The sequence below is a fragment of the Carcharodon carcharias genome, chromosome 19 (assembly GCF_017639515.1).
Source record: "Carcharodon carcharias isolate sCarCar2 chromosome 19, sCarCar2.pri, whole genome shotgun sequence".
Taxonomy (NCBI): domain Eukaryota; kingdom Metazoa; phylum Chordata; class Chondrichthyes; order Lamniformes; family Lamnidae; genus Carcharodon; species Carcharodon carcharias.
In genome coordinates this window covers 111077994-111090006 of record NC_054485.1, presented here as the reverse complement: position 1 = coordinate 111090006, position 12013 = coordinate 111077994, and the positions used below count along the sequence as shown (strand labels likewise).

The following is a 12013-nucleotide window of genomic DNA, read 5'->3' as shown; positions in this document are numbered from 1 at the left end:
TTGAGTCCACTAATCAAGGCTGATGCGGACTGTTGGAAGCACTGCACTGCCTTTCTAGGTCAAATGTCAAATTGAGGTCCTGGGTGGGTGTGAAAGATCTGAAGACGTTATTTCGAAGAAGAGCAGGGGCGTTCTCCCCAATGTCTTGATTGACTTTATTCCATCAATCGACATCACAGGAACATGTTATCTGGTCGCTTTCGCATTGCTGTTTGTGGGAGCTTGCTGTGCGCAAATTGGCTGCTGTGTTTCCTACATTACAACATTTTGGTGTGCAGATACAGCAAGTGATTAGAAAGGCGAATGGAATGTTGTCATTTATTGTGAGGGGCATGCAATATAAAAATAGGGAAGCATTGCTACCGCTGTACAGGGCACTGATGAGACCACATCTGGAGTACTGTGCACGGTTTGGTCCCTTTATTTAAGAAAGGACGTAACTGCATTGGGAGCAGTTCAGAGGTTCACCCAGCTGATACCTGGGATGGTTGTGTAATTAAAACATATAAGATCCCGAGGGGACTTGACAGATTGGATGCAGAAATGATGTTTCTCCTTGTGGAGAGACTAGAACTAGGGAGCACAGTTTGAAAATCTGTGGGTTCCCACTTAAGACAGAGCCGAGAAGAATTGTTTTTCTCTCACAGAGTCACGAGTCTTTGGGACTGTCTGCCCCAGGGGGCAGTGGATGCATGGTCATTAAATAGTTTTGACGAACATGGGGGCCAAAGGTTATCAGGGCAGAATATGGAATTGACAGCACAATCAGATCAGCCGTGATCTTATTGAATGGGGGAGCAGGATCGAAGGGGCCGAATGGCCTACTCCTGCACCAAATTCATATGCAACACCTCAAAAACGCACTTGGTTTTTAAAGTGTTTTGAAACTGTTCAGCAGTGGCGAAAAGTGCTGTATGAAAACAACATTTTCCCTATCAGTATTTGTATGTTTTCCCATCTGGAGAGCAGGAACTGGGCACAGAGTGCGTGACTATCAGATTATTCATATATTTAATAGTAAGACAGGCACCAGGAACTGAGCACAGACTGTGTGAATTTTTGATTATTAATATATTTCAAAATAAAACGGACAGAAGGAACTGGGCACAGAGTGCGTGACTATCAGATTATTCATATATTTAATAGTAAGACAGGCATCAGGAACTGGGCACAGACTGTGTGACTATCAGATTATTCATATATTTAGTAGTAAGACAGGCACCAGGAACTGAGCACAGACTGTGTGAATTTTAGATTATTAATATATTTCAAAATAAAACGGACAGAAGGAACTGGGCACAGAGCGTGTGACTATCAGATTATTCATATATTTAATAGTAAGACAGGCATCAGGAACTGGGCACAGAGCGTGTGAATTTTAGATTATTAATATATTTCAAAATAAAACGGACAGAAGGAACTGGGCACAGAGTGCGTGACTATCAGATTATTCATATATTTAATAGTAAGACAGGCACCAGGAACTGGGCACAGAGCGTGTGAATTTTAGATTATTAATATATTTCAAAATAAAACGGACAGAAGGAACTGGGCACAGAGTGCGTGACTATCAGATTATTCATATATTTAATAGTAAGACAGGCATCAGGAACTGGGCACAGAGCGTGTGAATATCAGATTATTAGGATACTTAATAGTAAAACACTCAGCAGGAACTGAGCATCATTTATTAATCTATCTTTTTACAGCTTTGTGACATTCTGTTATGCAGCTCTGTGTTCACTGGTGCGTCTATCTGTCACTGATAATCTGTCTCTGTCAGCTGGTCATTTTCCATCTCACTTTCTGCTAGTTTGAGCTCTGTAGCTGCACACACACACACACCCCCACACCCAGTTACGCTTTCCCTGCCTCTCCGCTCAGGATTTATTGCCCTCTCCACCACCCACCCCCCCCGACCCCGGGAGCAGAACCAGGAGTTGTTGTCCGATGTGAGCCGGCTGTGGGCTCCCCCTCTCCCTGGGCTTGAGTCACTGGGCTGTGCGGCTGCGATGAGCCGGCCGGAGCTGCCCCAGCCCCAGCCCCGGGAGCGGGAGCGCTGCCTGCCCCGCGCCTTCCTGCTCAGCCTGCGGACCCTCTTCGACATCCTGGACCAGGAGGGTCGGGGCTCGGTGGACCTGCGGGAGATCGAGAGCCGCTGGCGGGGGGAAGGCAGCCGGGAGCCGGCGCTGCCGCCCGGCCTCATGCCTTGCCTCCGCCGAGTGGCAGCGCCCAGCGGCCAGCTCACCTTCCCCCGCCTGTTGGCCGGCATCAGGACGGCGCTGCAGCAAGAGACCGAGAGCCCGGGTCCGGGAGGCGGGCAGGAGCAGCGGCCAGCCCTGGGCACCTCCCAGCACAGAGACCCGGCGGGGAAAGGGGCCGAGAGACTGGCGACAGACAACAGGACGTGGGCGAAAGGTGAGTGAATGTCAGATTAACAGGTCATTGACAAACAGCCCAGGACAGAGAGCAGGAGCTGGGCACAGTGTGTGTGAGTATCAGATTGTTAACATATTTAATAGTAAAACAGGCAGCAGGAGCTGGGCACAGAGTGTGTGAGTATCAGATTGTTAACATATTTAATAGTAAAACAGGCAGCAGGAGCTGGGCACAGAGTGTGTGAGTATCAGATTGTTAACATATTTAATAGTAAAACAGGCAGCAGGAGCTGGGCACAAAGTGTGTGAGTATCAGATTAATATATTTAATAGTAAAACAGGCAGCAGGAGCTGGACACAGAGTGCGTGAGTATCAGATTGTTAACATATTTAATAGTAAAACAGGCAGCAGGAGCTGGGCACAAAGTGTGTGAGTATCAGATTAACATATTTAATAGTAAAACAGAGAGCAGGAGCTGGGCACAGTGTGTGTGAGTATCAGATTGTTAACATATTTAATAGTAAAACAGGCAGCAGGAGCTGGGCACAAAGTGTGTGTGAGTATCAGATTGTTAACATATTTAATAGTAAAACAGGCAGCAGGAGCTGGGCACAAAGTGTGTGAGTATCAGATTGTTAACATATTTAATAGTAAAACAGGCAGCAGGAGCTGGGCACAGTGTGTGTGAGTATCAGATTGTTAACATATTTAATAGTAAAACAGGCAGCAGGAGCTGGGCACAAAGTGTGTGAGTATCAGATTAACATATTTAATAGTAAAACAGAGAGCAGGAGCTGGGCACAAAGTGTGTTTGAGTATCAGATTATTAATGTATTTAATCGTAAAACAGAGAGCAGGAGCTGGACACAAAGTGTGTGAGTATCAGATTAATATATTTAATAGTAAAACAGGCAGCAGGAGCTGGACACAGAGTGCGTGAGTATCAGATCGTTAACATATTTAATAGTAAAACAGAGAGCAGGAGCTGGACACAGTGTGTGTGAGTATCAGATTGTTAACATATTTAATAGTAAAACAGGCAGCAGGAGCTGGGCACAGAGTGTGTGAGTATCAGATTAATATATTTAATAGTAAAACAGGCAGCAGGAGCTGGACAGAGAGTGCCTGAGTATCAGATTGTTAACATATTTAATAGTAAAACAGAGAGCAGGAGCTGGGCACAGAGTGTGTGAGTATCAGATTATTAATGTATTTAATATTAAAACAGGCAGCAGGCGGTGGGCACAATGTGTGAGTATCAGATTAACATATTTAATAGTAAAACAGGCAGCAGGAGCTGGGCACAAAGTGTGTGAGTATCAGATTATTAATATATTTAATATTAAAACAGGCAGCAGGCGGTGGGCACAATGTGTGTGAGTATCAGATTAACATATTTAATAGTAAAACAGGCAGCAGGAGCTGGGCACAAAGTATGTGTGAGTATCAGATTATTAATGTATTTAATCGTAAAACAGAGAGCAGGAGCTGGGCACAGTGTGTGTGAGTATCAGATTGTTAATATATTTAATAGTAAAACAGGCAGCAGGAGCTGGGCACAGAGTGTGTGAGTATCAGATTGTTAATATATTTAATAGTAAAACAGGCAGCAGGAGCTGGGCACAGTTTGTGAGTATCAGATTATTAATATATTTAATAGTAAAACAGGCAGCAGGAGCTGGGCACAAAGTGTGTGAGTATCAGATTGTTAATATATTTAATAGTCAAACAGAGAGCAGGAGCTGGGCACACTGTGTGTGATTATCAGATTGTTAATATATTTAATAGTCAAACAGAGAGCAGGAGCTGGGCACAGTGTGTGTGAGTATCAGATTGTTAATATATTTAATAGTAAAACAGGCAGCAGGAGCTGGGCACAGAGTGTGTGAGTATCAGATTAATGTATTTAATAGTAAAACAGGCAGCCGGAGCTGGGCACAAAGTGTGTGAGTATCAGGTTGTTAATATATTTAATAGTCAAACAGAGAGCAGGAGCTGGGCACACTATGTGTGAGTATTAGATTATTAATATATAAATGGTAAAACACGACATCAGGAGCTGGGCACAAAGTGTGTGAGTATCAGATTATTGATATATTTATTAGTAAAACAGGCAGCAGGAGCTGGGCACAGTGTGTGTGAGTATCAGATTATTAATATATTTAATAGTAAAACAGGCAGCAGGAGCCTGGCACAATGTGTGTGAGTATCAGATTATTAATATATTTAATAGTAAAACAGGCAGCAGGAGCCTGGCACAATGTGTGTGAGTATCAGATTATTAATATATTCAGTGGTAAAACACGACATCAGGAGCTGGGCACAAAGTGTGTGAGTATCAGATTATTGATATATTTATTAGTAAAACAGGCAGCAGGAGCTGGGCACAGTGTGTGTGCGTATCAGATTATTAATATATTTAATAGTAAACCAGGCAGCAGGAGCTGGGCACAAAGTGTGTGAGTATCAGATTAATATATTTAATAGTAAAACAGGCAACAGGAGCTGGGCACAGTGTGTGTGAGTATCAGATTATTAATATATTTAATATTCAAACAGAGAGCAGGAGCTGGGCACAGAGTGTGTGAGTATCAGATTATTAATATATTCCATAGTAAAACAGGCAGCAGGAGCTGGGCACAAAGTGTGTGAGTATCAGATTAATATATTTAATAGTAAAACAGGCAACAGGAGCTGGGCACAGTGTGTGTGAGTATCAGATTATTAATATATTTAATATTCAAACAGAGAGCAGGAGCTGGGCACAGAGTGTGTGAGTATCAGATTATTAATATATTCCATAGTAAAACAGGCAGCAGGAGCTGGACACAGAGTGTGTGAGTATCAGCTTGTTAACATATTTAATAGTAAAACAGAGAGCAGGAGCTGGACACAAAGTGTGTGAGTATCAGATTAATATATTTAATAGTAAAACAGGCAGCAGGAGCTGGGCACAGTGTGAGTATCAGATTGTTAATATAATTAATTGCAAAACAGGCAGCAGGAGCTGGGCACAGTGTGTGTGAGTACCAGATTATTAATAAATTTAATAGTAAAACAGGCAGCAAGAGCTGGGTACAGTGTGTGTGACTATCAGATTATTAATATATTTAATAGTAAAACAGAGAGTAGGAGCTGGGCACAGAGTGTTTGAGTATCAGATTAATATATTTAATAGTAAAACAGAGAACAAGAGCTGGGCACAGAGTTTGTGAGAATCAGATTATTAATATATTTAATAGTAAAACAGAGAGCAGGAACTGGTCACAGAGTGTGTGAGTATCAGATTATTAATATGGTTAATAGTAAAACAGAGAGCAGCAGCTGGGCACAGAGTGTGTGAGTATCATATTAATATATTTAATAGTAAAGCATGCATCAGGAGCTGGACACAGAGTGTGTGAGTATCAGATTATTAATATATTCAATAGTAAAACAGGCAGCAGGAGCTGGACATAGTGTGTGTGAGTATCAGATTATTAATATATTTAATAGTAAAACAGGCAGCAGGCTGTGGGCACAATGTGTGTGAGTATCAGATTAACATATTTAATAGTAAAACAGGCAGCAGGAGCTGGGCATAAAGTGTGTGAGTATCAGATTAACATATTTAATAGTAAAACAGGCAGCAGGAGCTGGGCACAAAGTGTGTGTGAGTATCAGATTATTAATGTATTTAAGAGTAAAACAGAGAGCAGGAGCTGTGCACAGAGTGAGTGAGTATCAGATTATTAATATATTCCATAGTAAAACAGGCAGCAGGAGCTGGACACAGAGTGTGTGAGTATCAGATTGTTAACATATTTAATAGTAAAACAGAGAGCAGGAGCTGGACACAAAGTGTGAGAGTATCAGATTAATATATTTAATAGTAAAACAGGCAGCAGGAGCTGGGCACAGTGTAAGTATCAGATTGTTACTATAATTAATTGTAAAACAGGCAGCAGGAGCTGGGCACAGAGTTGTGAGTATCAGATTATTAATATACTTAATAGTAAAACAGGCAGCAGGAGCTGGGCAGTGTGTGTGATTATCAGATTATTAATATATTCAATAGTAAAACAGGCAGCAGGAGCTGGGCACAGTGTGTGTGAGTATCATATTAATATACTTAATAGTAAAACAGGCAGTAGGAGCTGGGCACAGAGTGTGTGAGTATCAGATTTTTAATATATTTAATAGTAAAGCATGCAGGAGGATTTGGACACAGAGTGCGAGAGTATCAGATTAATATATTTAATAGTCAAACAGGCAGCAGGAGCTGGGCACAGAGTGTGTGAGTATCAGATTATTAAGATATTCAATAGTAAAACAGAGAGCAGGAGCTAGGCACAGTGTGTGTGAGTATCTGATTATTAATATATTCAATAGTAAAACAGGCAGCAACAGCTGGGCACAGTGTGTGTGAGCATCAGATTAATATAGTTAATAGTCAAACAGGCAGCAGGAGCTGGGCACAGTGTGTGTGAGTATCAGATTGTTAATATATTTAATAGTAAAACAGAGAGCAGGAGCTGGGCACAGTGTGTGTGAGTATCATATTAATGTACTTAGTAGTAAAACAGGCAGCAGGAGCTGGGCACAGAGTGTGTGAGTATCAAATTTTTAATATATTTAATAGTAAAGCAGGGAGCAGGAGTTGGCACAGAGTGTGTGAGTATCAGATTAATATATTTAATAGTCAAACAGTCAGCAGGAGCTGGGCACAGAGTGTGTGAGTATCAAATTTTTAATATATTTAATAGTAAAGCAGGGAGCAGGAGTTGGCACAGAGTGTGTGAGTATCAGATTAATATATTTAATAGTCAAACAGGCAGCAGGAGCTGGGCACAGAATCTGTGAGTATCAGATTATTAAGATATTCAATAGTAAAACAGAGAGCAGGAGCTGGGCACAGTGTGTGTGAGTTTGAGGTTAATATATTTAATAGTCAAACAGGCAGCAGGAGCTGGGCACAGTTGTGTGAGTTCAGATTATTAAGATATTCAATAGTAAAACAGAGAGCAGGAGTTCGCACAGTGTGTGTGAGTATCAGATTAATATATTTAATAGTCCAACAGGCAGCAGGAGCTGGGCACAGTTGTGTGAGTATCAGATTATGAAGATATTCAATAGTAAAACAGAGAGCAGGAGCTGGGCACAGTGTGTGTGAGTATCTGATTATTAATATATTCAATAGTAAAACAGGCAGCAACAGCTGGGCACAGTGTGTGTGAGCATCAGATTAATATAGTTAATAGTCAAACAGGCAGCAGGAGCTGGGCACAGTGTGTGTGAGTATCAGATTGTTAATATATTTAATAGTAAAACAGAGAGCAGGAGCTGGGCACAGTGTGTGTGAGTATCATATTAATGTACTTAGTAGTAAAACAGGCAGCAGGAGCTGGGCACAGAGTGTGTGAGTATCAAATTTTTAATATATTTAATAGTAAAGCAGGGAGCAGGAGTTGGCACAGAGTGTGTGAGTATCAGATTAATATATTTAATAGTCAAACAGGCAGCAGGAGCTGGGCACAGAATCTGTGAGTATCAGATTATTAAGATATTCAATAGTAAAACAGAGAGCAGGAGCTGGGCACAGTGTGTGTGATAATCTGATTATTAATATAGTTACTAGTAAAACAGGCTGCAGGAGCTGGGCACAGTGTGTGTGAGTGTCAGATTATTAATATATTCAATAGTAAAACAGGCAGCAGGAGCTGGGCACAGTGTGTGAGTATCATATTAATATACAACAGGTAGCAGGAGCTGTGCACAGAGTGAGTGAGTATCAGATTATTAATATATTCCATAGTAAAACAGGCAGCAGGAGCTGGACACAGAGTGTGTGAGTATCAGATTGTTAACATATTTAATAGTAAAACAGAGAGCAGGAGCTGGACACAAAGTGTGAGAGTATCAGATTAATATATTTAATAGTAAAACAGGCAGCAGGAGCTGGGCACAGTGTAAGTATCAGATTGTTACTATAATTAATTGTAAAACAGGCAGCAGGAGCTGGGCACAGAGTTGTGAGTATCAGATTATTAATATACTTAATAGTAAAACAGGCAGCAGGAGCTGGGCAGTGTGTGTGATTATCAGATTATTAATATATTCAATAGTAAAACAGGCAGCAGGAGCTGGGCACAGTGTGTGTGAGTATCATATTAATATACTTAATAGTAAAACAGGCAGTAGGAGCTGGGCACAGAGTGTGTGAGTATCAGATTTTTAATATATTTAATAGTAAAGCATGCAGGAGGATTTGGACACAGAGTGCGAGAGTATCAGATTAATATATTTAATAGTCAAACAGGCAGCAGGAGCTGGGCACAGAGTGTGTGAGTATCAGATTATTAAGATATTCAATAGTAAAACAGAGAGCAGGAGCTAGGCACAGTGTGTGTGAGTATCTGATTATTAATATATTCAATAGTAAAACAGGCAGCAACAGCTGGGCACAGTGTGTGTGAGCATCAGATTAATATAGTTAATAGTCAAACAGGCAGCAGGAGCTGGGCACAGTGTGTGTGAGTATCAGATTGTTAATATATTTAATAGTAAAACAGAGAGCAGGAGCTGGGCACAGTGTGTGTGAGTATCATATTAATGTACTTAGTAGTAAAACAGGCAGCAGGAGCTGGGCACAGAGTGTGTGAGTATCAAATTTTTAATATATTTAATAGTAAAGCAGGGAGCAGGAGTTGGCACAGAGTGTGTGAGTATCAGATTAATATATTTAATAGTCAAACAGTCAGCAGGAGCTGGGCACAGAGTGTGTGAGTATCAAATTTTTAATATATTTAATAGTAAAGCAGGGAGCAGGAGTTGGCACAGAGTGTGTGAGTATCAGATTAATATATTTAATAGTCAAACAGGCAGCAGGAGCTGGGCACAGTTGTGTGAGTATCAGATTATTAAGATATTCAATAGTAAAACAGAGAGCAGGAGCTGGGCACAGTGTGTGTGAGTTTGAGGTTAATATATTTAATAGTCAAACAGGCAGCAGGAGCTGGGCACAGTTGTGTGAGTTCAGATTATTAAGATATTCAATAGTAAAACAGAGAGCAGGAGTTCGCACAGTGTGTGTGAGTATCAGATTAATATATTTAATAGTCCAACAGGCAGCAGGAGCTGGGCACAGTTGTGTGAGTATCAGATTATGAAGATATTCAATAGTAAAACAGAGAGCAGGAGCTGGGCACAGTGTGTGTGAGTATCAGATTGTTAATGTATTTAATAGTAAAACAGGCAGCAGGAGCTGGGCACAGTTGTGTGAGTATCAGATTATTAAGATATTCAATAGTAAAACAGAGAGCAGGAGCTGGGCACAGTGTGTGTGAGTATCTGATTATTAATATATTCAATAGTAAAACAGGCAGCAACAGCTGGGCACAGTGTGTGTGAGCATCAGATTAATATAGTTAATAGTCAAACAGGCAGCAGGAGCTGGGCACAGTGTGTGTGAGTATCAGATTGTTAATATATTTAATACTAAAACAGAGAGCAGGAGCTGGGCACAGTGTGTGTGAGTATCATATTAATGTACTTAGTAGTAAAACAGGCAGCAGGAGCTGGGCACAGAGTGTGTGAGTTTCAAATTTTTAATATATTTAATAGTAAAGCAGGGAGCAGGAGTTGGCACAGAGTGTGTGAGTATCAGATTAATATATTTAATAGTCAAACAGTCAGCAGGAGCTGGGCACAGAGTGTGTGAGAATCAGATTATTAATATATTTAATAGTAAAACAGAGAGCAGGAGCTGGTTACAGAGTGTGTGAGTATCAGATTATTAATATAGTTAATAGTAAAACAGAGAGCAGCAGCTGGGCACAGAGTGTGTGAGTATCATATTAATATATTTAATAGTAAAGCATGCATCAGGAGCTGGACACAGAGTGTGTGAGTATCAGATTATTAATATATTCAATAGTAAAACAGGCAGCAGGAGCTGGACATAGTGTGTGTGAGTATCAGATTATTAATATATTTAATAGTAAAACAGGCAGCAGGCTGTGGGCACAATGTGTCTGAGTATCAGATTAACATATTTAATAGTAAAACAGGCAGCAGGAGCTGGGCACAAAGTGTGTGAGTATCAGATTAACATATTTAATAGTAAAACAGGCAGCAGGAGCTGGGCACAAAGTGTGTGTGAGTATCAGATTATTAATGTATTTAAGAGTAAAACAGAGAGCAGGAGCTGTGCACAGAGTGAGTGAGTATCAGATTATTAATATATTCCATAGTAAAACAGGCAGCAGGAGCTGGACACAGAGTGTGTGAGTATCAGATTGTTAACATATTTAATAGTAAAACAGAGAGCAGGAGCTGGACACAAAGTATGAGAGTATCAGATTAATATATTTAATAGTAAAACAGGCAGCAGGAGCTGGGCACAGTGTAAGTATCAGATTGTTACTATAATTAATTGTAAAACAGGCAGCAGGAGCTGGGCACAGAGTTGTGAGTATCAGATTATTAATATACTTAATAGTAAAACAGGCAGCAGGAGCTGGGCAGTGTGTGTGATTATCAGATTATTAATATATTCAATAGTAAAACAGGCAGCAGGAGCTGGGCACAGTGTGTGTGAGTATCAGATTAACATATTTAATAGTAAAACAGGCAGCAGGAGCTGGGCACAGAGTGTGTGAGTATCAGATTTTTAATATAATTAATAGTAAAGCATGCAGGAGGAGCTGGACACAGAGTGCGAGAGTATCAGATTAATATATTTAATAGTCAAACAGGCAGCAGGAGCTGGGCACAGTGTGTGTGAGCATCAGATTAATATAGTTAATAGTCAAACAGGCAGCAGGAGCTGGGCACAGTGTGTGTGAGTATCAGATTGTTAATATATTTAATAGTAAAACAGAGAGCAGGAGCTGGGCACAGTGTGTGTGAGTATCATATTAATGTACTTAGTAGTAAAACAGGCAGCAGGAGCTGGGCACAGAGTGTGTGAGTATCAAATTTTTAATATATTTAATAGTAAAGCAGGGAGCAGGAGTTGGCACAGAGTGTGTGAGTATCAGATTAATATATTTAATAGTCAAACAGGCAGCAGGAGCTGGGCACAGTTGTGTGAGTATCAGATTATTAAGATATTCAATAGTAAAACAGAGAGCAGGAGCTGGGCACAGTGTGTGTGAGTTTGAGGTTAATATATTTAATAGTCAAACAGGCAGCAGGAGCTGGGCACAGTTGTGTGAGTATCAGATTATTAAGATATTCAATAGTAAAACAGAGAGCAGGAGTTCGCACAGTGTGTGTGAGTATCAGATTAATATATTTAATAGTCCAACAGGCAGCAGGAGCTGGGCACAGTTGTGTGAGTATCAGATTATGAAGATATTCAATAGTAAAACAGAGAGCAGGAGCTGGGCACAGTGTGTGTGAGTATCAGATTGTTAATGTATTTAATAGTAAAACAGGCAGCAGGAGCTGGGCACAGTGTGTGTGAGTATCATATTAATGTACTTAGTAGTAAAACAGGCAGCAGGAGCTGGGCACAGAGTGTGTGAGTATCAAATTTTTAATATATTTAATAGTAAAGCAGGGAGCAGGAGTTGGCACAGAGTGTGTGAGTATCAGATTAATATATTTAATAGTCAAACAGTCAGCAGGAGCTGGGCACAGAGTGTGTGAG

General features: G+C 40.6%; 1 protein-coding gene across 1 annotated transcript in view; it reads left to right on the top strand.

Moving 5' to 3' along the window:
* Positions 1-1818: 1818 nt before the first annotated feature.
* The window catches only part of LOC121291375 (suppressor APC domain-containing protein 2-like), a 79202-nt gene continuing 69007 nt past the window's right edge, over positions 1819-12013 (top strand). The window contains exon 1 of the mRNA XM_041212461.1: positions 1819-2418. Coding sequence (XP_041068395.1) covers positions 2013-2418 — 406 coding nt within the window. The 5' untranslated portion in view covers positions 1819-2012. The remainder of the gene's footprint in view (positions 2419-12013) is intronic.